At 49.3% G+C, this 26,527-nt stretch overlaps 1 protein-coding gene across 7 annotated transcripts in view; it reads left to right on the forward strand.

Moving 5' to 3' along the window:
• GATAD2A (GATA zinc finger domain containing 2A) overlaps positions 1-26,135 on the forward strand; it is a 110,405-nt gene extending 84,270 nt beyond the window's left edge. For 4 of the 7 annotated variants that reach the window (XM_041761795.1, XM_041761796.1, XM_041761797.1 and 1 more), the window contains 10 exons: positions 9,060-9,192; positions 9,321-9,452; positions 10,704-10,793; positions 11,599-11,730; positions 12,183-12,350; positions 14,254-14,533; positions 19,230-19,528; positions 20,208-20,282; positions 20,572-20,767; positions 22,615-26,135. In XM_041761795.1, coding sequence (XP_041617729.1) covers positions 9,060-9,192; positions 9,321-9,452; positions 10,704-10,793; positions 11,599-11,730; positions 12,183-12,350; positions 14,254-14,533; positions 19,230-19,528; positions 20,208-20,282; positions 20,572-20,767; positions 22,615-22,745 — 1,636 coding nt within the window. In that variant the 3' untranslated portion in view covers positions 22,746-26,135. The remainder of the gene's footprint in view (positions 1-9,059; positions 9,193-9,320; positions 9,453-10,703; positions 10,794-11,598; positions 11,731-12,182; positions 12,351-14,253; positions 14,534-19,229; positions 19,529-20,207; positions 20,283-20,571; positions 20,768-22,614) is intronic. The other 3 variants (XM_041761800.1, XM_041761802.1, XM_041761801.1) reach the window with 3 other exon arrangements.
• Positions 26,136-26,527: the final 392 nt, after the last annotated feature.

Below are 26,527 nucleotides of genomic sequence, written 5' to 3' on the forward strand. Positions count from 1 at the left end.
AGGGAGAGTTGTTTCCCAGTCAAGTCCAAGTTCCGTATCCATGTTGTCACACCATCATCTCTTTCTCACCTCGAGGACATGGGATGTGGATGCTGCTGGCTGTCCAGGATCCTAAGTATAAATAAAAACATTTTCCTGGGATCCCTGGGTGGCGCAGTGGTTCGGCGCTTGCCTTTGGCCCAGGGCGCGATCCTGGAGACCCGGGATCGAATCCCACATCGGGCTTCCGGTGCATGGAGCCTGCTTCTCCCTCTGCCTGTGTCTCTGCCTCTCTCTCTCTCTCTGTGACTATCATAAATAAATAAAAATTCTTAAAAAAAAAAAAAAAAAACATTTTCCTCAGGGCACCTGTGTGGCTCAGGAGTTGAGCGTCTGCCTTTGGCTCAGGTCATGATCTTGGGGTCCTGGGGTCGAGTCCTGCATCAGGCTCCCTGCAGGGAGCATGCTCCTCCCTCTGCCTATGTTTCTGCCTCTCTCTCTGTCTCTCATGAATAAGTAAAATCTTAAAAAAAATATTTTTTTCTTTAGTCCAAAATGGTATTTGATGACCTGAGTTAGAGGTGTCAGAGTTGACAGTCATGTGGAGCCTGGTATTTCCCACCCTCTGTTTCTTTTTCTGGGGTACCATTGAGCTCCCTGTAGGCCATGGGTACCCAGCTGTTCTGACCTGTAATGGGGGGCCTGTATCCCAATGCAGTGTGGGTACATGTGGCAGCCCTCAGTGTCCCAGAGTTGGGCAGGATTGCCAAGGGTCCACAGAAGCCTAGGCCTAGTATGAGCCCAGGCTATCTGCAGGCCATACCTGTGTGACCTCGAGAAGTACGCCTTTCAGACTATTTTCTCACCTGTAAATGGGATAACGATTAGGCAATTGAGAGGGTTACGCAGAAGTGTGCATCTTGGTGGTGGCACAGGGATGGCCCTTGTAAAGGGTCAGCAAATGTCCTGGGTGATTTTTCTAAATCTAATGTATATCAAACTTTCAGTTTATGACTGTGGTCATTTGTCCCCTTTCCAAGTGCCCCTTCCCAAATTTCTGAGCAGAGTGTACTGAACTGGATTAAACTTTCCTGGTGGTATCAGATCCTTGCTAGAGATGCTGGAGGCTGGCAGGATTAGGTTGCCGGTGACCTCTGTGGGTGGATGCTTGCCCAGAGGCTGCCCCATTGCCATTTGGTGGGGGGGGGGTCTTTATGTGGGATCACATCTGGTTTCTCTGGCCCAAGGAGTGCTCTCTTTCACCCATCCTTGCCTTATCTCTACAGCCCTTGATCATTCTGCATGCTCTCAAAACTGGCCCCTGTTGCTCCTAATGCAGTGAAGTCCTCTGGGCCTCCTTGGGCAGGCTGTGACTTCCAGGGGTTCCTGTGTTCCTAGAAGGAGCCCCAGTAGGACAGGCTGAATGCTTCCTGGCCTTGCTGACAGCACAGTGCTCCTTTGCATTTTCCATGCACCTTGGGACTGCCCACCTCTACTGGGGGCCCAGGAGGGGGGATGGATTCTCTGGGCCAGAGCCTGGCCAGAGGAGTTCCTTCTCTTTCTTCTAAGATGTTCAGCGGTATCTGTGGCAGGGTGTGCCATAATGGATTCTCAGAGTAATAGTTGGACCTGAAGTCTCCAGGAAGGATGATGGCTAAGTTTCAAAAATCTCATCCCCAGCTGCTCACCTCCATGGCCTCTGTGGCCAAGAAGCAAAATGTGTGCTGACTTTCCAGCCCCTACAAAGCAGGCTCTGGGCTTTTCTCTTGACATCCCAGCCAACAGAGTGTCAAGTTACAGGGCTGGGAGAAATGGTAATGGATGCCAAGAAGAGAGTCCAGGGAATTGAAGAGGGGCTTGGGCAGGCAGGAAGCAGGTGGGCTACAGAGCCCTAGGGGTCTGGGGAGGGGATTCAGGCACCCTGCGGTGCCTACCATCCCCTGAGACAGATAAGTCTTCAGCTTTGGGGCACAGCCTGTGTCTGTGTGAGCAGAGCTCCCTTTCTAATCACATCAAGTGTCTCTTAGGTGAATGGCACCCCTTGAGAAAGGAGGGGGGCTATTGTGGGGTCTAGTCAGTTGGCCCATGAAAGATCCCAGAAGCATGTGTAGGGGCCTGCCATGTGATAGGACTAAACTGGGAGCTTGTGGTAACCATCTTTCTCTTGTAGGACTCTTCTAGAAGTGTTTCTGGAATGGGGATGCTTATTAGATTAAGCATGGGGAATTGCTTTCTGGTTTTGATTCACACCACTCAGTGTAGTGTTTGAGGCTATGGTGGCTCCCAGACACAGGTGGTCCCTTCCTCTCCTGTGGGACCCTCTGTTCACTTCCTTTCTTTTTTGAGCACCTCTGGTCTCTTGGGCCTTTCTGGAGCTGCGCTCCCATATTCTCTCAATTGTGCATTTGCCATGGCCATCCTCCATATACAGAGAATTGCTGCTGGTCCTTTGCGGGGGGCGGGGGGTGGTGGTGGTTAGAGGTTTAGCAGGGGTGGTTGCTTGTAAACTTGTTTTCTTTCCCACATTCTTTCTCCCTGCTTTTGTTCCAGGGTAATTTCTAGAGTGACTCTCCTTGCTGGGGACAGTCTCTGAGAGAGATTATGGAGTTACAGTGGTGTGGGCTAGTTCCCTGGGGGGCAGAGCTGGGCTGTCAGCTCTGTTAGCTTAGTGGTTTAAAATGATGATGTATTGGTGTAGCATTGTCTGTTGTGTCTGCTAATCGGATGGTCCTAGGTGGGCACTGCTTCTTGGGCTTTTATCCTTGCAGCCCTGTTTCAACCAGGCTGGATATATCCCCAGTGGCTTTTTCACTCATGTAGGGAGATGGCTAGCCCTATTTCTGTGTCTTTAACCCTCTTTCTATACAGCTAATTTGACATCCTCATTGCAGTGAGACCCCTGAGGTCTTGGGCCTCAGGGCCCAAGCGGTAACTTCAAGGCTTCTGTAACCTTGCCTCAAAAGCTTGTAGTGTTGCTTCTTTTGCATTCCTGTAGTTCAGTTTGAGCCACAAAACCCCCCAGGTTTTGGGGACACGACTGGGTGGGTGTGTGAACATGGAAAGGTATGGGCAGCCTCATCAAGGTCTAGCGCAGTGGTACATTGATTTGTCGATTGTATTAGGGCTCCTTAACATCCTCCAGAGTCCTGACTCACAGGTTAGGAGTTACACTTCCAGGAACTATTGCTTGAAAAGACATAATGACACAATTCAGAAATCCTTTTTTTTTCCCCCCTTTAAAGAGAGAAGGGAGTACCCTGAACATATGGGGGTCAAGGAGGGGCAGAGGGAGAGAGAGAATTTTAAGCAGGCTTCCACTCTCAGTGTAGAGCCCAACACGGAGCTTAGTCTCATACCATGAAATCATGACCTGAGCTGAAATGAAGAGTTGGATGCTGAGCCATCTAGGTGCCCCTTCAGAAATCATTTTAGGTGAATTTGTACATCCTTTTGCAGTGTGACATTTGTGCATGTGGAAAGAGACATCCACATGTGCAAGGTGATTAGTCAATCTACAGGCGTTACTGGATTCCTTGTGAATTCACAGACACCACCCCCCACGCCCCACCACCCCCACCACCCCCACCCCCGCAATCCTGGAACCAGGTACTAAGAAAGAGGAAGAAGAGGTAGGTATGCCTATTAGCTGTTTCCTGAGTACCCACTGTGCCAGTCCCTGCTCCAGCTGGTAGGACAGAGCAGTTCATAGAACAGATCCATTCCTGCCCACCCCAGGTTTGAGAACATTTGAATATTAACCCACAATAGCTAGTTGTCTGCTGTGTGCCAAGTTTGGATTCATGGCAAGCAGCTCTTTACTGTTTGGGGCCTAGGATGATCTATAGTGTCTGAGCCTCCTCAGTACTGAGGTCTCACCTCACTCTCAATCCTGAGGGGCAGTAAGGCAGGAATTCTTGTCCTGGTATAGGGGGCACAAAGAGGGAAGTGTCCTGCCCTGGGCCCTTCCTTACAAGAGGCAGAACCAACTGAAACTCAGACAGCTTTGTGGGGGAAGCCCCCAGTGTGTAAGCTTGGTTCACAGTACCTACTTGTGTGAGCTTCTGTGAGCACAGCCACAGGCTCTGTGGCCTGGCCTGCCCCCCACTTCCAGCCAGTAGGGCATGGGGAAGACTCTGGCCCTGGGGAAGTAGGGGGCATCACCTCCTTTCTTGGCGCTATTGTGTCACATCAGGGCTGGGCCCCTCTTGCCCATTGCTTATTGGGTTAGCCTGGGAATATCTTGGCCCTCATTGGAAGCTGAGTGCCTGGGCCTCATGGTGACAGACTCCAGGTAGGGTTGTGGGGCCCTGGCTCCTGTGCCTTTGATGGCCTCCAAGCCTCTGCTTGGGTGAGGGAACCTGCCTGACAAATAGGCAATGACAATGTCACTCTGGAAGACTATGGGGTTGACCCAGTAGAAAGGTGAAGATACTTTTCTTGGACTAGTTTGCTGGAGTGAGGGTGAATATACTGGCTGTCGTCAGGGAAGCCTCTCCTCTGCTCAGCCTTCAGTGGAACCCAGAATTCTGCCCTGAGCTCCCTCCCTGCCTCCATGATGGACAGTACTGGGCTTAGCTAAGAAAGCTTCCTCAGGCATGCATGCTGTGGAGGATGTTCTCCATGAGTGCTCTAGGAGTGCTGATCATGCTTCCAGGCTGGCATGTTGGAGGACTGGGCCAGCCAAGGGACCTTTCTGAAGGCATTTAGTTTCAAGTGTGTCTTGAAGTGTGAGTTGGGGCTCACATGGGGGCCTCAGGAGTGTGGTGGAGGGACATTACATGGAGGGATCCATAGTGAAGGCAGGAGGAACCTAGCAGGATATATCTGGGTAGGAGCCTGGGTTACAGGGGCTGAGAGCTGGAAAAGCCTGGTGATCAGTTTGGCCTGGGAGGTGTGAATGGGTTCCAGTGGAGGAACACCCCGGAGTGGGGTGGGGTCTGGTGGAGCCAAGGTGAGTGTTTGCAGAAGTCGGTGAGACTGGTGTTAGGTCTAGCAATGCCCCTCACCCTACCCTTAAAACACTGCTAGTAGCTAGCTACTTGCCTCTCCTTACCCAGCCAGGCCCAAAAGATGAGGGGAAGAGGGAGGATTCTGGCAGGGAATGGTTTTGGCTGGCCATACCTGTCTACTTAGGCTGGCTCTGGAATTTGTTGTCTTGAGAAGAATTCATTGAGCCTACAGTCCTCATAAGCTTCCTTAGTGTATGCAAGAATCTTGGGGATCTGGGTACATGAGTGGCTTGGTCAGTTGAGCGTCTGCCTTCGGCTTGGATCATGATCTTGGCATGATCATGAGAGTCCCACATCGTACTCCCTTCTCAGTGGGGAGTCTGCTTCTCCCTCTCCCTCTGCCCCTCACCACTGTGGTGTGCTTTCTCCCCCTCAAATAAAGTCTTTAAAAAAAATCTTGGGGATCTTGTGAAATGCAGTTTTTGATGGAGAGCAGGTGTTTGGGGTAACAAGATGCTGCATTTCTTTGAGCTCTAGTGAAGCTGTTCAGTGAGCCAAGGCAAGTTGGTGGTCCATTCTCACCTGTGGGTATTCCCTTACTTACCCCTCCCCTCCTGGTTTGAGGGTCTGTCCCTCCTGATGGATCCTAAGCACAGAACTGCCTTTTATCCAGGTATTTATCCCTATTGCTTGGCACAGCACCTGCTTTCTTAGTGGGTTTTCAGCAAATAAGAGTAAGTAAATGAATGAACAATTGTGGATGAAGTATCCCTTTCCCATATGTTAGGCAAGCCCTTTCAGAGAACAAAGGTCAGAGGTGCCAAGGATGGTTTCTGTGTTCTCTTGATGAGACTGTTGTTTCCCCTGGAATGGACTGGAAGAACACTACATTTTAACCTTATCCTGACTGCTAGTTGGTAAGCAATTGGGATGATAGCCTGGTGCTGAGGACATGGGATCTATTGTTGAATTCAGATTATGTAATCCCTGCTTTTCCTCTGGGAAACTTGATGGAAGTTCTAAGCAGGTAACAGAACTTTTGTGTTTGTTTAGCCAGGGCTGGCATACAGGGGAGGAGATGATGAGACCATTTTTATTGACAATAGCATGGTCTCCTTTCAGGGATTTTCATAGGTCACATAAAATCTTTTGATTGGGGGGGTGGGGGGCACTGGGTGGCTCAGTCGGTTAAGAGTTTGCCTTTGGCTCAGATCATGATCCCAGGGTCCTGGGATCTAGCCCCACATCATGCTCCCTGCTTAGCAGGAAACCTCCTTGCTTCTCTCTGTCCTCCCTCCCTGCTTGTCCTCCCTTGCTATATCTTTCTCATAAAGTCTTTAAAAAAAACTCTTTTGGTTATAATATTTTATATAAAAGTTCACAAGATGGGCAAGATGAGCTTATTGGATTTGCCCTGAGATCATATAGCTTCCAAATAAACTTGGTGCCCACGTGCCCACCATGGACTGAAGTAGTAAAGCAGTGTAACTGGCCACAGTGCTATCCCCCTGGCATATTGGGCTAGATTTCCTCTGGTTTCGTTCTTATGCCTAAATGGTTTTATAATTTAAAACAATTTGCCCATAGTAATTTTCAGCCTGTGTCAAAGGGGTGTTCTTTTTTAAAGAACTGAGAAAGTACTGAGAAGACTTTTGAAGCACCTTTGCCTTAAAAATTGAGCTTAGGAAAGTTTTCCATGTTGGAAACTAGAGGGGCTGGTGGCCTCTCTGTTTGGCAGAGGTAGCCCTGGTCCCTGTAATATACCAAGAGTTCCTTGTGGGCTGGTGCCACATAGGAAGTGCCTGCAGCTGGGCAGCCCCAGGGTGAGCTGGGTGCCTCCATTTTCTGACAGCACCTGAGCCCTACCTCACTTCTCAAAATGAAGGCTGCATGTCACAAACCGGTTAGAACTGGCTGTTGCCATGGTTTTCATGTTGGAAGGCACAGTTAAAGGGTCACATGACCAAGGAGGGAAATGCCTTTGTCACATGACTTTTTGGTAGCTGATTAGCATACAGGAAGTTCACTCCCTGCTGGCTGCTGGGATGCTGAGTGATCATTGATGGGGGTGGGGTGATGTCATCTCTTGGATGAGTTATTGATTACTTTCAGGCCAAGATGAGACCTGGGAGTGCTGTGGTCAGAGTGGACGTCTCAGGAAGCTTCAGCCTCTAAATGGTCTTGATCCCTCAGCCTGCCCTCTTCCCTCTGGCAAATTTGAATTTTGTTAGATCTCAACCTTCAGAAAACGTGCATGCCCTCAAGATAATAAAAAGTGATTACTATCTTCTCAGTGCACTCTTGCTCAGGAAGTGCCTGCAGTCTGCAACTCTAGACATGGTTCTGCCTGGGCTACTGCTCTGTCCGCATGCAGCCACCTGGGGAGCTCACCTCGGCTGGGACCAGTGACTAGCTCCTGTGCTGGGCCCTTGCGCTGCCCCTCAATATCTGTGTGTGCATCCAGAGAACCTAGATGGAATTGGAGCTCTGGGGTCACCTTGAAAGTTGATCTTGGGCAGAGTGGCCAGACAGCAGGCAGGCACACAGAACAAGTGGTGGTTCCCAAATTGCATCAGTCTTTGGCTTGGTGAGGCCTGAATGTGACGTCCTGGGTCACTTTATAAACAGTCAACCAGTTTCTGGACTTGAGAATACAGGTTAATCACCCCAGTAAGGAGACTGTATACCTTGAAATGGCACCTTTTTGTCCACTCCCCTGATCTCTTGTGAGAGTTTGGTCAACAGTAGCACTGGTTAAATCAAGGTTGGTTAGAAGTATTAAGGTGTAGCCACACTATGTGGCTCTTTAGGAGGGATGTTAAAGCCCTGGTTGAGGGGAAGGGGTCCAAGGCCAGACATGAACCCTCAGCATTTGGTCTTCTGTACCCATCCTTCCCTAGAGACAGGGCTCATTCCAGGAATGGAAAAGGCAGTTTGATAGGTTATTAAAATTAATTCTCCATCTATAACTCTGTCTCTGCTTGGCTGGAGTCTAGTAGGAAGAGTGGGACAACTTGGAGCTCTCTCCCAGTTAACTTTATTGAATTTGTTCTCAGGGTCACAGTGCCACCTAGTGGGCTTGCTTGGTCTTCTGCTGCTGGTTTTCCTGCAGATGAAAAGGATCCTAACCCTTCAACACACGTGGAGGCCAGATCTTTTTTTTTTTTTTTTTTTTACATTTTATTTATTTGTAAGAGAGCACAAGCAGGAGTAGTGGCAGGCAGAGGGAGAAGGAGGCCCTGTGGGAAGGAGTCCACTATGGGACTCAATCCCAGAACCCTGGGATCATGACCTGAGCCAATAACAGACACTTAACCAACTGAGCCACCTAGATGTCCTTGGAGGCCACATCTGAAGGCAAAGTTTACATTGGGCCCTTAGCAAACAGCTGCTTGGTTGAGAGTAAAGTGCTGTCTCTGGGACTTTGTGTGGAGTCAGGAACACAGTAGAAGCTTAGCATACTGTCACAGTGATACATAGGAGCCCTGACAAAAGGCCAAGAAAGACCCTGCCTCAGCCTCAGGATCCAGACCTGAGCTTTTTTTCTTTATCTTTTTCTTTTTTTTTTTTTTTTTTTGGTAAGATTTTATTTATTTATTTTGAGAGGGAGCACTTGCTTGCCCATGCAAGTATGGGGAGGGGCAGAGGGAGAGAGAGAATCTTCTGCTGAGCCCAACATGGGGCAAGATCACAACCAGAGCTGAAATCGAGAGTTGGCATTTAAACCAGCTGAGCCACTCAGGTGCCCCTCAGGCTGAGCATTTTTATCTAACACTGAACTACCTGGTAGATAAGGGAGCTGAGGTGTCTTCCAGAATGGCCATATCACCCTTGAACCCAGGTATCCTCAGTCCTGGGTACACAGAGGTGGGCATCAAGAATAGTCCTGGCTAGGCGCCTACCTGTGTGTTTGGGTGCCTCATGGTGAGTGCAGTGAAAGTCGGTTTTGGTATGTGGTAGAGAACAATACCCAAGGAGAGAGACTGGGGAGAGTGAGTGGGGCAGCTATGCTCCTTACCTCCTTGCTGTGACTGTGTCTAAATCTGAGTGTGTGGGTGCTGGGCTCTGGGGAATGGTGTCTGGCAGAGCATCCAGGCACTCTGGTAACAACCTGCTGTCCCTGCTCCACAGTGACATGAAGTCTGAGAGGAGAGCCCCCTCTCCTGATGTGATTGTGCTTTCTGACAATGAGCAGCCCACAAGCCCAAGGGTGAACGGGCTGACGAAGGAGGCCTTGAAGGAGACCAGTACTGAGGCCCTTATGGTGAGCCTTGTCCTCATTCTGGGGGATGACCCTACCCAACAATATCCCCAGATGGAATTGGTGATGGTGGGTCCTGTGTTCCCTGGCAGCCGCTCTCCCTTTCAATGCTTGTTCTCTTGTCCTTGCAGAAAAGCAGTCCTGAAGAACGAGAAAGGATGATTAAACAACTGAAAGAAGAGTTAAGATTAGAAGAAGCAAAACTTGTTTTGTTAAAAAAGTTGCGGCAGAGTCAAATACAAAAGGAAACCACTGCCCAGAAGGTGTGTGTGCATCCAGTCTCTCCTCAAGAGTCAACAGGAGCCATTTAAAACAGGGGATAGAAACTTAGACCCATTACTTTGGCCCACCTCAGTACCAGGAGCTGGAGCAGCTGGTCACGGGCAGACAAGTTTCCTTAGGGGCATAAGGGTCAAGGTCTGAAATGGAAATTTGAATTTTAGATTTAGTGAAAAGGGAGTTTGAATAAGAGGATATTATAGTATGTTTCGATTTAGAATATTCTCGATCTGAGTATATAAAATTTCTTGTAGATTACAGACATCAAGAAAACAGAGAACAGATGTCTTAGAAGCTGCTGGAAGTCCTGGGTTAAGAGCTCTTTCCTAAACCCATTTACAGAGCGGCCTCTCCTACCCTGTGGGTGGCCCATCAAGGGCTACCATGGTTTTGTGGACAGATTTTCTAATGCTACAGAGGCATGCCACAATGTTGCCCAGGCCCCAGAGTCTCTGTCTTGGGGCTTCTCCTGCTCTCTCTCCCCTGGTGTCGTAGGCTCCTTTTGCTGCTTTTAAATGCAGGTTACTGTGTAGGCCAAGGTCAAGTTTGTTTTTTGGGTTTTTTTTTTTTTTTTTTCAGCTACCCTTCCATTTACTTTAACCACTATCTCAGTAAACCAGAAAGTAAATGTATCTTGGGCAGCAAGAGCTGACACTAGTACATAGAACACATGTCCCCTTAAGGGAACAGGATAGGAAGATACTCACTGGTCTCACTTAGGGGTTGCTTGAACTTCCACTAGAATACAGTCAGTAAGTGGACATGGCCTGGCATCTTTTAATCTCCCAGTGGATAGAGCCTGCCTGTTACTTGTTTCCTTTCCAATTGTTGAAGACTCAGTGGAGTGAACCAATCTATCCCTTCTCTAGTGGAATATGTTACTTTAAGAAGTACCTGGACTTGATGTTTTCTCACTAAGGTTGGGATTAATCTGTCCAGGTCTGGGGTCCTTTGCCTCAGCCATCACCATGAGTCCTTCACATCCCCTGGAAGGCAAAATCTGCTCTTGAACCACAAAGTGATGTCAAACATCCCCAGGGATAAAGGATGCTGGAAAATCTCTCCTCTGCCCATTTCAAACGTGTCAGTTCCTGCTACAGAATTTAGCAGGCTGGAAACAGAACCTTAGAACTTGGTGCCTTTGGAAGAGGAAGAAAACCAATCCCCTGTCTGGATTTTGTGTGAGGGAGTGGAGCTGACAATCCCCTCGTCTTTTGTGTCCTGCTCTCTTACAGCCCACAGGCTCTGCTGGGAGTGCCGTGACCACCCCTCCCCCACTAGTGCGGGGCACCCAGAACATTCCTTCTGGCAAGCCATCCCTTCAGGTCAGTATTCCCTCTTTATTAGGCTCCTGAGCAGTCCTGATCCAGTTCCTATGAAAGCCTGCCCATTCCTTCTGGTTAGATTGGTTAGGCCACTTTTGACATCATGAACAAATCATGTCAGCGCTGAGAGGGCTCCTTCTATGATTGCTCCAAGCAAAACTGGAGAGAGAACCAAGATTTGGGCAGATCAGGTTCCTTTCATTTCAACACTCCCAAGGTTATGGGACCCAGAAGGACCTCCTGCCCACAGGGTGAGAGAGGCAGAGATCCTACTCCCAGACACAAGACAAGGTTTGAACAGGGGCCTATCTTCCCTCAAACAGGCCTGAGCTCCCAGCTCAGACCAGCAGGCGATACCCAGAGCATGTTAGCTGGACTTCTGCTGTTGTAGGGGCTGTGTGGGTGAAAATATGCTACCTTGTTGGTACAATTCACTCTTGAATGACCCCAGTCTGCACAGCTGTTGTCATAATCCGTGTTCCTTGTTCTTTTGTACTTAGAATAAATACACATTTTAGTGCCCACCCCACCTTTAAACAAGTATATACTTTTTTAAAACATTTTATTTATTTATTCATGAACGAGATAGGCAAAGACACAGGCAGAAGGAGAAGTAGGCTCCATGCAGGGAGCCCAACGTAGGGCTTGATCCTGGGACCCGGGATCACGCCCTGAGCCAAAGGCAGATGCTCAACCGCTGAGCCACCCAGGTGTCCCCAAGTGTGTATTTTTATAAAACAGCAAACTTGTTTGTTAAAACAAAAACAAAAAACATATAAAATCTGGGATTTGGTGCTGTTGACAGACCTCTTCAACAAGAATGCCTGGCAGTGTCATCCCACCACCCCTGGTCCGCGGCGGACAGCAGGTATCCTCGAAGCTGGGGCCACAGGCGAGCTCACAGGTCGTCATGCCCCCACTCGTCAGGGGGGCTCAGGTGAGCAGGGTATGCTTTTAGAGTGTAAGAGAGTGTCCAGACTACTCCAAACAACCAGCTACCCATGAGAACAACCCTTCCTGGTCATCAGGTTGGGGGCTATGGGTCCCAACCCTTCCCTCCATCCATTGTTCCTCTCATTATCTATCTATCTATCTATCATCTATCATTTTAATTTTTTTAGAGTGTGTGTGGTATGAGTATCCATGTAGTGGGATGTTACTCAGCCTTAGAAAGGGGAGAAACTTTTTTTTTTGAATGAGCACACAAGTGATGGGGTGGGGGCAAATGGAGAATGGGAGAGAGAATCAAGCAGACTCCACACCCAGCACAAAGCCTAATGCAGGGCTTGATCTCACAGCCCTGAGCCAAAATCAAGAATTGGATTACCCAACTGAGCCACCCAGGTGCCCTGTCCCTCTCATCATCTTGTTTCCTGTCCCACTCCACAGCAAATCCACAACATCAGACAACATTCCAGCACGGGGCCTCCACCACTCCTCTTGGCCCCCCGGGCCTCTGTGCCCAGTGTGCAAATTCAGGGACAGAGGATCATCCAACAGGGCCTCATCCGCGTCGCCAATGTCCCCAACACCAGTCTGCTTGTCAACATCCCACAGGTGAGTGCTGGGCTGAGTCAGAGTTGGGCATGTACCTTGCAGCTGCCCTTCTTACCCCTCCTCCCACCCACGTACATATCAAGGGCCCCTGTTCCTGGGGCATAGTCAGGTCTCCAGAGTGGTATGGTGTGAACCTTCCTGCTTCCTTACAGCCAGGTAGGGCTTCCCCCCCCCCCCCTTAAGATTTTATTTATTTATTCATCAGAGAGAGAGAGGCAGAGACACAGGCAGAGAAAGAAGCAGGCTCCATTCAGGGAGCCCCATGTGGGGCTCGATCCCGGGACTCCAGGATCACATCCTGGGTTGAAGGCAAGCGCTAAACTGCTGAGCCATCCAGGGATCCCCTACCAAGCAAGGCCTTAAATGCTCCATGGGAATTTGGATTGGAGTTTCTCTGGGCCTAATATAGTATAAAAGTCATGGACTGGAGTCCCGTGTTAAGAACTATGGTCTAGCAGAGGCGGATAGGTGTTAAGAGTGGGGGAGGTGCAGACATGAGCTTGAGGAGTTGGGGGAAGGCATCAGGTGGTATGTGTGGGACCCAGCATGTTTTGTGGGATGGATGAAACCAGGTAAAGCATCTGATGAACCTGGAGATAATTGGGATGAGAGCGCTCCAGAGCCTTCCCCACCCTCCTCCCTGTCTGCATGAGCACATGAGGGGAGTGTGTCTGCAAATGTCCTCACAGCACAGCACATCTATTCTTAGCCACAAGTCCTTTCACCTCTGTGCAGAGCCTCTGAGATGGGGTGGGTCTGTTCCCAGCAAGCAAAGCCAAGAAGATGGGACCAGAGTAAGTGGGCAGGCCAGAAGCAAGAGCTTTATTGACAGATAAAATGATTGGGTCTGCAGGGGCTTTTGCTGATGGATGTATTGGCTTCTCTTCCTCCTCTGGATTGATGGATCTTTGTCTGCCTCCCTCTGATAAGAGCCCGACCAGCAGGATTCTGAGCAGCATTCCTGCCTTCTCTAAAGTTAGGCCAGGCCAGGATGCTGTGAAGGCTGGTATCCTCTGTATTGGGAGGCTTCTTTAGCTCTGGAGGCTTCTTTAGCTTTTCCTCACCTCTGTGAGGGTGGGGATCTGGGAAACCTTACTGGACTCCCTGAATCCTGTGTGTGATGTGTTGTGTGCAAGTTATTACTAGGTGTGTGTATTTTCCTGGAGGTGGTGTATGCTGCTTTCCTTAGATTGTCAGGAAGGATCCTCAACCCTGCATAAGCTAAGAGCTGATCACTGGTGTGATCAGCTTTGGGTTTTGGCGAGAGCACTTGACAGGGTTGGGGGCTGGGTGAACTAGAGCAGGGAGACAATGGAGCATTGGCCCACTAGGATCCAGATGAAGACGAGAAAGTAGTATGGGAGCACCAAAGATCAAGAGGGTGGAAGGGGCAGGGGTTGGTCCAAAAGCCCCTATAACCCCAATGAGGACACATGAGCTAAGTGAAATGTCATAGTCTCCAGAGAACCACACATAAAGATGCTTATGAAGGAAATGTCAGCAGTGCTGTGGTGATCCACTGTCATACCCCTGTGGAGGAGGCCATCTAGCTCTATGCTAGGAGGAGGGCTGCCAGACCATAGTGACCAGACAATGGCTGTTTTGCCTGAGCAGGAGTGCCCACTGCCCTGGTCGTAGTTACGGCTTCATGGGTGTCCTCATGTGGCAAAACACAGCAGAATACAGATTATAAATGGATATCAGCTAAACCTCAACAAATATGTTTACAAGATTGGTCATCTCATAGGATGATGAGTTTAATGCTGTTTTACCTGTTGGCTTGCTGATGTCGGGCAGCCCTGAGTTACTACCCAAAAGACTCATTAGTGCAGCTAAGAGTGTCATCCTGGGTTGTGGGATCAGGTGCCTCCAGGACCCTGACCAGGTTGTTATTTTCCAATAGCCTTCCCCAGCATCGCTGAAAGGGACAACAGCCACCTCTGCTCAGGCTAACTCCACCCCCACCAGCGTGGCCTCTGTGGTCACCTCTGCTGATTCTCCAGCCAGTCGTCAGGCAGCTGCCAAGCTTGCACTGCGCAAACAGCTGGAGAAGACGCTGCTTGAAATCCCCCCTCCCAAGCCCCCTGCCCCAGAGATGAACTTCCTACCCAGCGCTGCCAACAACGAATTCATCTACCTGGTCGGCCTGGAGGAAGTGGTGCAGAACCTGCTAGAGACCCAAGGTGAGTGGGCCTTGAGGCCATTTTCATCTCTTGCCACTGAAGTTTCTATTACTTAGGTTATTTTCAATGCATAGCACATGGTAGAGTGCCTACTGTGTACTGAAAGCTGTCTGAGGCAGGGCATCTTATGGATGACCTTTTGTTATCAGTCCTCCTTGTGAGGCTTAACTTTTTGCTTATGTTTTCTAGTTTTTACATTTATTGACTGATTGATTGATAGTGCATGCACAAGGAGCAGGGTTGGGGGACCTTAGGCGGGCTCATTCTCACGATCTTGAGATCATAACCTAAGCGGAAATCAAGAGTCCTATGTTCACACTCAACCAACTGAGCCACCCCATTAGTGCCCCCATTAATTTATACATTTTTAAAAATACTTACTATTGAAATGTAGTTGACATACAATTTTACGTTAGTTTTAGGTGTATGATATAGTGATTTAACAATTTTATACATTATTCAGTGTTCACCACAATAAGTGTAGTTACCATTTGTTACTTTAGATAACTTCTTAAACATATCACAGTCAGCTTTCTTCACTTGTTGGGACCTCTACTGAGGGCTGGGCCCTAGAACAGCCTAAGGCCCTGCACACATGGTCTAAGGGGGGGATGAGCAGCATCCCCCCAACAACTCTGTGATGTTGGGGCAGGCAGGGATGAGGGGGAACGTTTGCAGGAGACTGACAGGCTTTGCTTCCAGACAAGTGTCTCCAGCTAGAACTTTCCAGAGCCTTGAGTGCTCTGATCCCTGAAGGTAGGAGAGGGATACCCATGCCTGTGCCAGACTTACTTTATCCTCCTTGAAAATAGTTTGGAAAGCACCACTTGCATGTTAGGAGGTTTTATGGATAAAGAGGCATATATAGGATAGTGATCAAAAGTAAGTAACTGGGGATCCCTGGGTGGCTCAGCGGTTTCACACCTGCCTTTGGCCCATGGCGCGATCCTGGAGTGCTGGGCTGAGTCAGAGTTGGGCATGTACCTTGCAGCTGCCCTTCTTACCCCTCCTCCCACCCACGTACATATCAAGGGCCCCTGTTCCTGGGGCATAGTCAGGTCTCCAGAGTGGTATGGTGTGAACCTTCCTGCTTCCTTACAGCCAGGTAGGGCTTCCCCCCCCCCCCCCCAAAAAAAAAAAAAACTAATACAAAACCTTGCCCACCTATCTATACCTGTGTGCCCTGGGCATCCACTCTCCCAGATTAGCCTGTCTCTACTTGTTCTCTCACCATGGGTCAGTATCCCTCTTGTATTGTCTAAAACAGGACCTACTAAAAAAATAAAAAAAAAAAAAAACTAATTACAAAACCTTGCCCACCTATCTATACCTGTGTGCCCTGGGCATCCACTCTCCCAGATTAGCCTGTCTCTACTTGTTCTCTCACCATGGGTCAGTATCCCTCTTGTATTGTCTAAAACAGGACCTACTAAAAAAATAAAAAAAAAAAAAAACAGGTGTGTGTGACAGGGAACTGTCGTCCCTGCAGTGCCTGCTTGGTGTTTGCATGTTGGAGGGAGTGCTCTCTTCCCCTCTTTTGTCAGTATATCACAGAGGATCTATCATATCCTTGGGCGTTATATCCAATGCCTCTGAGAGGTAGAGCCCTCCATAATCTGGGTGTGGACCAGACCTAGGGGACCAGATGCCTATCTGGCCACCTCTGATTAACTTGTAGCTTCCTTACTGCACCACATCCACCAAACCCCATTGCTCTTAAAATTTATTTCCCAACCACAAGGCCATATCAAGGACTGACCACGAGTCAGGCTGAGAGTGGGAGGCCACAAAGGGCCAACATAGGCCTCTGTAAAATTGAGGATGATGGCTTCTACTTGTCAGGGAGCCCCAGAGCTAGGCCCAGCAGGGAAAAAATGTGAACTTTTACATGCCTGGATCCCTTTGGTGTCTTTATGATGGAGTGATGTTGGCAAAGGAGCTGCCATGAGGCCAGTGCAGGATGGGTGGGAGGCAAGACAGGACACAATGCCCACCTATCCTCTTTCCCAAGCAGCCTGAGATGACCTCCGAAAATGGTTCGCTACTTGCTGGACCCAGAAAACCCTACAAAATCATGCAAATCGAGAGGTTCAGATCTTCATGTTCACTTTAAGAACACACATGAAACTGCCCAGGCCATCAAGGGTATGCATATCCAAAACACCACCATGTATCTGAAAGATGTCACTTTGCAGAAGCAGTGTGTGCCATTCTGTTGCTACAATGGTGGAGTTGGTAGGTGTGCACCAGCCAAACAGTGGGGCTGGACACAGAGTCAGTGGCCCAAGAAGAGTGCTGAATTTCTACTGTACATGCTTAAAAATTCAGAGTAATGCTGAACTTAAGGATTTAAATGTAGATTCTCTGGTCATAGAGCACATCTAGGTGAACAAAGCCCCCCAAGATACAACATAGAACTTAGAGGGCTCATGGCCACATTAACCCATACATGAGCTCTCCTTGCCACATCGAGATGATTCTTACTGAAAAAGAGCAGATTGTTCCTAAACCAGAAGAGGAGGTTGCACAGAAGAAAAAGATATCCCGGAAGAAACTGAAGAAACCAAAACCTACGGCCCGGGAGTAAATTCTGCATAGAATAAATGCAAACCCACCCACCTCACACCGCCCCCCCCCCCAAAAAAAAAAAAACTAATACAAAACCTTGCCCACCTATCTATACCTGTGTGCCCTGGGCATCCACTCTCCCAGATTAGCCTGTCTCTACTTGTTCTCTCACCATGGGTCAGTATCCCTCTTGTATTGTCTAAAACAGGACCTACTAAAAAAATAAAAAAAAAAAAAATAAAACAGAACCTACTGCGGGAGGAAACTCTGAGCCCCATTTGAAGTGTCCTCTGATGGGCAGCCCCGGTGCCTCAGCAGTTGAGCGCCGCCTTCAGCCCAGAGCATGATCCTGGAGACCCAGAATAGAGTCCCGCGTCGGGCTCCCTGCATGGATCCTGCTTCTCTGCCTGTGTCTCTGCCTGCCTCTCTCTGTCTCTCTCTCTCATAAATTTTTTTTTTTTTTTTAATTTTAAAAAAGTGTCCCTGATACCTCTCAGAGCCCCAGGCTGGGTAGTTAAGTGCAGTCTCTTATCAGTGTCTCCATTCTGATGTTGGTCATACCCACTATAGCTGCCTAGAAACGTATTGTGTTCTCTAGGGTTGGACATTTGGAAGGTGATGTTCTCTTTTTGTCAGAGCATGCTACCTACAAGTGAGGGCCTAGAGCTGGGGGTCTGAGATGGACCCCAGGTGGCTGGGACCGGTGATGTCTCTTCTGCTCTGTGGGGTCTCTCTGCTCTGTGGGGCTCCCTCTGACTGATTCTACAAAGCCCCTCAGCATTCTGGGGTGGCTCAGACAGGCCAAGGCTGGGAGGGAGAGGTCAAGGGTGTCTTGGCAGCATTGTCTCTGATGTTGGGAGGACGTTAAACCCTTAAGTACACTAGACACAAAAAAAGATTGATACAGAATGCAAAAAGTAACCCTTACTTTACTTTTTGTTATTCTCTTACAATTTTATCTTATTTTAGAGAGAGGGAGAGGGTAGGTGGGAAGAGGGAGCAGAGGGAGAGGGACAAGCAGACTTGTTGTGGAGCCCAACATAAGGCTCAATCTGACGACCTCAAGATTGTGACCTGAACCGAAATCAAGTCAGATGTTTAACCAACTGAGCCACCCAGGAACACGCCCCCCACCCCCCGCCTTCTCCCCCCTCCCCTTCCCTTTACTTCACTTTCAGTGATGAAAAAAATACTGGACTCATGCCTGAGCATGCAGTTTACTTGGTTTCTCCAGTCACCCTTCTTAGGCCAACCGAGGGGATGCAATGTTCCCATCTCTCTGCCAGCAACCCAGAGCAGTTGTTTGCCCTCACCTGGGCAAGTGTGAGTCCTGGCCCTGCCACTGACTGGCTTGTGACTCTGCACGTCATTTCATCTCCTCAGCCTTGGTTTCCTCCTCAGGACAATGGGTTGGGGTGCCCCGTTAGAACGTTACTGTGAGGATTGAACACCTTTGAATGCACAAGACACTGCATATGTCACTTGTCAGCATGAGCACTTGCTGGATGATCGATCAATCCTTAGTTGACTTGCCCACTAGACAGGATGCCTATCACAGCAAGACAAGGACCTGAAGGTGTGGGAGGGTGGGAAAGTCAATTGGGAGGAGCCAATCTGAGAGCACTACTGTTTTGTTTGTGTTTGAGAGAATGAGCGTGCATGAGAGTGCGCACAAGCAGCCAGGAGTGGGGGAGAGGGAGAAGCAGACTCCCCTGCTACGAGTAGGGAACCCAACCTTGGGGCTCTATCTGAAGATCATGGGATTATGATCTGAGCCGAAGGCAGACACTTAGCCAACCAAGCCACCAAGGTGCCCCTAGAGAGCACTCATGTTCTTGAGAGTTGGTACCCAGTGCTAATCCATGGTGTTTTTCCAAAGCTTTACTTCCCTTCTATCAGCAAACCTTCCTCAAAGCCCAAGGGTGGCCTAGTGCCCACACACAGTTGGCGCCCAATACATGTGTGCCAAACAGTGTCTTAGGATTTGGCTTCCTGATACCAGCTGGGCTACAGAGTCCAGGACAGTGCTCCAAATCTGTTGTGCGTTCTCATCCTGCCCTGGGATGGTAGGGGCTCTGACCCTGGCATCTTGTTCCTCTAACATGAGCCCACCTATCCTTCTCTGCAGCAGGCAGGATCTCAGCCGCTACTGTTCTGTCCCGGGAGCCCTACATGTGTGCGCAGTGCAAGACGGACTTCACGTGCCGCTGGCGGGAGGAGAAGGGTGGCGCCATCATGTGCGAGAACTGCATGGCATCCAACCAGAAGAAGGCACTGAAGGTAGAGCACACAAGCCGGCTGAAGGCTGCTTTTGTGAAGGCTCTGCAGCAGGAGCAGGAGATTGAGCAGCGCCTCCTGCAACAGGGTGCCGCCCCTGCACAGGCCAAGGCTGAGCCTGCTACTGCCCCACACCCCGCACTAAAGCAGGTGAGAGTCCGGGGAGAACCAAAGCTGCGGCCCTGTGGCCCAGTAACCTGGGCTGGGCAGCTTCACCTTCTAGGAGAGGCCTTGTTCCCTTAGCAGGGAGTTGTTGGTAGCAAGCAAGATGTTCTGATGTTCTGTCCCACGCTGGGCAGTCATCTGCCTGGTTGTTAACTGTGTGTCTAAATTGCATTTAATGGTGGCCTTTGGTGGTGAAAATACTAATTTGCAGTTTCTTTAGATTTTATAGCTTTCACTTGCAGTGTTCCGGCTGACAAGTACTTGTTGTCTAAAAGGACTTTTTCTGAAAGCCACATTGAGATGCAAAAGGGGCATTTGGAAGAAATGTTCTAGCTAAATTAAGGAGAGAAGCAAGTTTGAAATCAAGTTCTTTTGGCTGCTTTTTTTTTTTTTTTTTTTTTAATGCTTTGCTTTCCCACCCCCTATAGACCCAAAGCACCCCGTTGGCAATTTTTTGTGTCCTCGGAAGTCATTTGTAATTCACTAATAAACACATCTTCTCAAGATCTTTATGTAGTGGGTGGCTGTGCTGCCCTCAGGAAACGGCTTGTCCCGTGGGGACTGGGCCTCATGTGGCCACAGCTGCTGCCCTTTGGTCACTCTAGGTCATCCTAGGCCGTCTGTGGATGGTGCTGACCTCGATTTCAACCCCCCATTTGTGTAGGTCATAAAACCCCGGCGTAAGTTGGCGTTCCGCTCAGGAGAGGCCCGCGACTGGAGTAACGGGGCTGTGCTACAGGTCAGAACTGCGGTGCTGGGAGCCCCTGCACCGCACCACCAACCAGCCCTCACGCCCCAGACCGTGACCACGTCAGTCGCCGACTGTCACGCTGCCTGTGTCTGTCTCTCTCTCTCCCTCCCTCCTTCCCCTCCCCCCTCGGTGTAACTTACCTGGTCTCCTGATTTTGGACTTTAGGGACCCTGTGTGGGTGGGAAGAGGTCGGCCAGAGCACGGAGAGGCTGCGCTGAGCGTCTCGCCCTCTGTCACCCTTCCCCACATGAGCCATCACACCCTCTCTCCACTGTAGGCCTCCAGCCAGCTGTCCCGGGGTTCGGCCACAACGCCCCGTGGCGTCCTGCACACGTTCAGCCAGTCACCCAAACTGCAAAATGCAGCCTCAGCCACAGCCCTTGTCACCAGGACCGGCAGACATTCCGAAAGAGCTGTGAGCACCGGCAAGGGCAATACCGCCACCAACTGGAAGAAGGCACCCCTGAGTACAGGTGGGCTGCCCCACAGGGCTCAAAGTGGGCACCTTGTCATGGTGAAGTCCATCCCTTCCTTTTATCTAAGACATGCACACAATGAGGTGTGAACAGAAATGGTGCAAAGAGCTCTGAAATCCTAGTCCTGAGCCCTGAGAGCAGCTACTTAACTCTTCAGCTTAATCTCTGTTCATTAAATAGGATTCCCCAAACAAGTGGTAGCCCTGGGTAGATACTAATTGCTCTTGACTCAAAATGCTGGGCAAACTCAGTTCAAGTAGTGTCTGTCTGTCTGTCTCCCCCACCCCCCCCCCCCACACACACACACACCATCCAGTGGACACCTGTCAAACACAGACCTCTTTCTTGCCAATTCTGGCACCCCTCCCACTCCTTTCAGCCATAGCAAATGCCTGTTTTTGCTGTTATGTTAGACCTTTTCTGATGCACTAACTTCATTTCTTGTTCAGCCAGATAATGTTCTTCATTCCCTGCTCTGTGGGACACTCTTCCCACCCTCTGACTTGGACAGGTCAGGTGGTGCAAAGTGTAAACTAGAACAACATGAGGAGGAGGGTAGGTGGAAGATTCCTGGGCTAGGACTTTAAGGTGGGTGGCAGAGGATTCTGAGGGAAAAAAAAAACACATTTGAGGAACAACTCGAGGGAGGGGGATACATCCCTCAGGACCCTATTCTGCCACAACCCCATCATCCCCCATACCACTTTCCCTGGTTTTTATTATTTATGCCCTGGCATTAAGATGACAAATATTTGTTTCCATCAAAACCAGGAAAATGAAAGGTAGGCAGCAAAGGGCTGAGAGAAGGAGACCGGTGAGTACTTTTCACTGTGGGAGTCAGGACCCCTCCACACCCCTGCTCAAGTTTGCTGTATCCCTGTAGGAAAAGGAGGTGATGACATTGAGAGTCCTCTCCCTAGGCAGAACTGGGAAAGCCAGGATGGCTGTGCAAACACAACACAGGAGTCTTCTATGTGTGCAGCTGACCATAGAGTTGGAAATGTGGCCAAGAGTGAAGCTCAGGAAAGGGAGGACGTTTGTCTGGTTGCAGAAGAATCTGAGCAGCCTAGAGAGCATCTGTAAACATAAGCAGGCAGAGAGGATTTTGTACAGCATGTTTAAGTTGCAGCTAAGAACTCACAGCTGTATGAAAGTTCCTTTTGTGGGAAATTTTGAAAGTATATGAAATCAGATAAAGGTGTGTACATGTATACACCCGTCTAAAGACCGTGTGTTTGATATTTGAAAGGGAATATGAAGGAATAAATAGGTGCTATATTCCATAGTAGGACTAGAGGTAAATGTGTAATAGCTTAAAAGCAACATTTCCCAAAAGAATTCTAGTCTAGCAGCACTCCTAATTACCCTTGGTTTCTGGGCAGGACCCAGTCAGGTTTCCTTTTAGTATGTAGAGAGGTTTCCCTATTGCATTTGACCTCAGAACACTTGTTCCACAAAATGTAGTAATCTCCACCCAAAATACCTTTGAGGTAACACAGTGATGAGGGTAGGGGACGGAGCAGTCCTTACCCCCAGGCCAGCCAAAAACCTATGTGTGTTGGAATTGGGGAGTCATTTGCTCATTTTCTAGTTGTAAAAGAGATGCTTATTCATTGGGGAAATTTAGAGAATACAAAAAAAGAATGGTGTATTCCACTCCAGGAGAACAGATGCTGTACTTTGGGGCTTTTCCTCCATTCTGCCTTTCCACTGGTGTGTCATTTGTGTGTACCTCGGTGCACTGCAGAAGCATCATGCTCTGTTCACCATCCCGTGTCCTTCTTAATATTTTCATGAGAGTATTACCAGACCATGAAAAATTCTGTCACTCTGTTCTTTTGTAGGTGGGGCCCTTGCGTTTGTCAGCCCGAGTTTGGCAGTGCACAAGACCTCCTCAGCTGTGGACCGCCAGCGGGAGTACCTCCTGGACATGATCCCGCCACGCTCCATCCCCCAGTCAGCCACGTGGAAATAGTGCGAGCCGTGCCCAGTGGAGAACAGGCTCCCTCCTCCCTCCCACCTGGCCCTGCCACCCTCCACTCGGGAAGACCTCATGCTCCCTGAGAAAATGAGTGAGCGAGCGCCAACTGCGCTGCAGAAGCAAGGGCTCCATTCTTGGCTGCAAAGTCTCGTCGCAGCTGAGGGGCTGCTTCACAGGTGGACGAGGAATATCACTGAGGGACCTTTCCCTTGGGCTTTTTTCCTTTCTTTGCCTTTAGTTTGCCCAACACCAGCAGAAAAGTGGACCTCGGGGGCTGGTTCTGCTTCCGGCCCTTCCTTTCAGTCCTTTTTCCCCGCCCCCCGGCAGGGTGCACGGACGGCTCACCCTGGACACTGTGACACGCTCGGCAAGACCGGCGCCCGGGGCTTCTGAAGTCGAGCGGAGCGTTCTGTTTTGTTTTTGCTTTTCCCCATCTTAGCCTCCCAATCTTTGACTGCCTTCCTTCATGGCAATCTTTAGGTTGACAGATTTTTTTTTTTAATCACCTCATGATGACGGAGTTTAAAGTAAACTGTGCAGACCCAGGGGTCCCTGCCGAGCACGGCCCCCACACCCCAGAGGGTGGGCCACTGACCGCCCAGCCCTCACTCTAGCGGAAGGCCTCTGCTGCTGCTCATCCCGGAGACCCCGGACGTCCCACACTTAGCAGAAGAACAAACTGCAACCCAGACCCCAGCCAGAGAGCCTGGGATCCCAGAAGCTGCACACCGCCAGTGGAGGAGGGAGGAAAGAATTGGCAGCAACATCCAGAGCCTGAGTGGGAAGTTGGAGGGGCGGGCAATTGTGTTTTTTTGTTGTTGTGGTTTTATTTTATTAAATTTTTCCTTTTCTTTTCCTACTTATTTTGATGGACAACATCCTAAGCTGCCCTGGCCTATGCTCCTGTCAGGTGTGTCTAGTGGGGATGTGCCCCTGCCCCTCCAAGACTTCAGGGTTTCCGTTTGGATCTAGTATAGAACCTTCCCTTAAAACAGAGCCATGCTGCCAGGGTTTGCCTTCAGACTTTTTTTTTTTTTTAAGCCCTCTTTCAAGTCTACAGAAATGTCTTACAAAGGATCAGGTCTGCTCTTAGTTGTGTTTCATTTTGGTTTTTCCCACTCCTTAAAAATCGGTTTCCATGAGGATAGGCAGAAGCTGTCGTGAGTGTGCTGTGCAAGGGCCGTCTCCGTGCAGGTGCGAGGGCGCCTTGTGTGTATGCACACATGTTTATCGACGTGGAGATGGGGTACGCTGCTCCCCACTTCAGCCCCAGCCCTAGTTTTCCTATCCGTGCAGTTAGGGACTTAATTTAAAATCCTTATTTTGTAGGGCCGCCTTCTTCAAAACACACTGCTACAACATTCTAATAAAGGCTCATTTAACCCCCTCTCTCATGTTGTGTGAATATCCATGTTTAGCAACATTTTGACCCGCGGGTAGAAGACCTAGTTTTGCAACATGCTAATTTTTTGTTGTGTAAAACCCTATATTTCTCACTGATTTTTGTTTCGAGTGCATAACTTGGGCTGAAAGAGGGGAGGGCAGGTAAGGGTGGTTTTCATTCCAAGATCCAGGGATTTGGGGGAAAGAAGGGAAATTGACATGGAGGGTGTTTTTACACCAAAAAATCAAGAGTATGCAAGCATTTCTATTTCTCACATTTTTCTGTGTGCCTGGCAAATAAATACTTGTCTTATACTATCCTGAGCTGTTAGCCCTCTCTGTTCAATGACATGGGCCAGATTTTCCAAATCCTTCAAGAAGGAGCACCAGGGCTGGCCTCTCCCATGGGCAAACAGACTTCAGTTCTATGCAGTAACTCGGGATCAGGTGTCCAGGCGAGAGTCACCTCTGCACTGGAGGGGTGTGCCAGGATTGTTGTGCCCCAGCTGGGGTTGAATGGGTCTGTGACTCATAGGCCCGAGCTGAACTGGGCTACACAGGTTGGCCCTTAACCTCAGCCCTTTCAAACCTCGCTCATCACTGTGCTCAGGAACCACCTTTACTCACCTTGCCTGGCTGGACTTCTACCGGCCTCTGAGCTTTTAAGTGGGCCTCCTGAATTCAGTACAAACCCGACCGACACGGGTGGAGGATGGGGCTACTGGCCCTAGCTCTGCCTCCTCCAGCCCAGGGGCCCTAAGAATAATCCCACCAGGGGCCCCTTACTGTGACATGTAACTTTTTTTTTTTTAAAGGGGACAAGAACGTGAGATGCCTTAATCTTTTGTTAATTTCTACTGTATCAAAACTCCCCCCTTTCTTTTATTTCCACCTTTGCAGTATAACTTCTGATAAGCCCCAAATGAGTAGTTTTTTGATGAGGTTTATAATGTTACAGGAAAGGCATATCAAATACCTCTCTGCATGTGGGGTTTCGACATACTAGGAAAGGATAGTAACGTGAAGAGTGTTCTCCCAACAGCAAAGCCTGTCTCAAAATTGGCCACAGTGCCCGGGTCCTGGTCTCCCCTCCCCCCCCCACCCCAGGAGCCTCAGGACTGAAAGGACCTGGTTTGTAGGAGCAGTGAGAATGTGGGAGCTCCCAGTCCCAAATGACGATAATGGTCCCGAGTTACCTGTGACATGAACTCTTAATGGCAACTGGAAACTGTTTAAGATGCTAGCCACTCAAGGGTGAAGGGTTGTATGTTTGAAATGGCCATGCATGTACACACACATATATGTGTCCACTTGGAGCCACCCAGTGCTCTGGCCATCCAGCCCATGTCACTGGATCCCCAGTGTCCCAGCTGTGGTGTTGGAACCCACACGTTTCATAAGGCCAACAGTTAGTTGCCCTTGTCCCAGGGGTAGCCTCTGGTCCTGTCTGTACCCCAAGACCTTCATGAAGCAAAAATTGGCCCCAGTGCAGAGGGAATAAAACAACTGAGTACAGCCCTGCTGTGTGTTGTGGCTCCTGTGTACCACAAGTCCTCATTTTCCTGTGGACAGAGACATGGTGAGGAGTTTTGTATATAAACACTCATCACAGGGGTGTAAATCATAGAAAAGACTGTCATTGCTGCTCCACCATAGGGTTTTTGATGCCGAGTTATGCTGCACATGATGGTTGCCTAAAGAACTTGGACTGAGCTTTTTCTTTTTTTTTTTTTTAAGGACAGCTAAAGTTTTATAATCCTTAACAATGAAAGTGTAATAGACAGTTACACTAGTGCAGGGTATTTGGAAGGTGGGGGCTTGGGGAAATGGGTGGGTGGGGCGGTTGTCACTTGTATTTATTGTGACTCTAAATCTTTGATAATGTAAAAGGTTGACCACCAAACCGGAATAGAAGTTCCAATAAACAGGCTGGAATCAATGGCTATACTTGTGTCATGAGGAAGTTTTAGAATATGACGGAAAATAAAGAAATGGACAATGTGTTGGCTGTATTTTTCTTTTGTCCCCTCGGTCCTGATTTTCCTGCATTATTTTTGTCCCAGCACTGGGACAGCTTGGAGACTGCAGAAGGTGTAGCAGGGTGACCCCTTGTTAATGGGGAAACAATGAGACATCTGTTTCTTAGGCTTCTTTCGGACTTCCCTTCTAAAAGTGAGTGGATTACCTCCCCAAACTGGGCGCTGTGGCTTTGCTTCTCAGCCTCTGGCTTCAGAACCTGTGGCTTTGTGGCCTACTTATTCACAGCCAGAGAAAGTGAGGTGAGAATCCAGTGGGTTTTACCCATCCACTGGCTCTTAGCCCCTTCCAGCCTCCACCTCAGAGTGGTAGATTTTTCTGGGCCAGTTTTCAGGCTTGGCATCTGCATTGGATGT

The sequence above is a fragment of the Vulpes lagopus genome, chromosome 7, assembly GCF_018345385.1.
Source record: "Vulpes lagopus strain Blue_001 chromosome 7, ASM1834538v1, whole genome shotgun sequence".
In the NCBI taxonomy this organism is placed as follows: Eukaryota; Metazoa; Chordata; class Mammalia; order Carnivora; family Canidae; genus Vulpes; species Vulpes lagopus.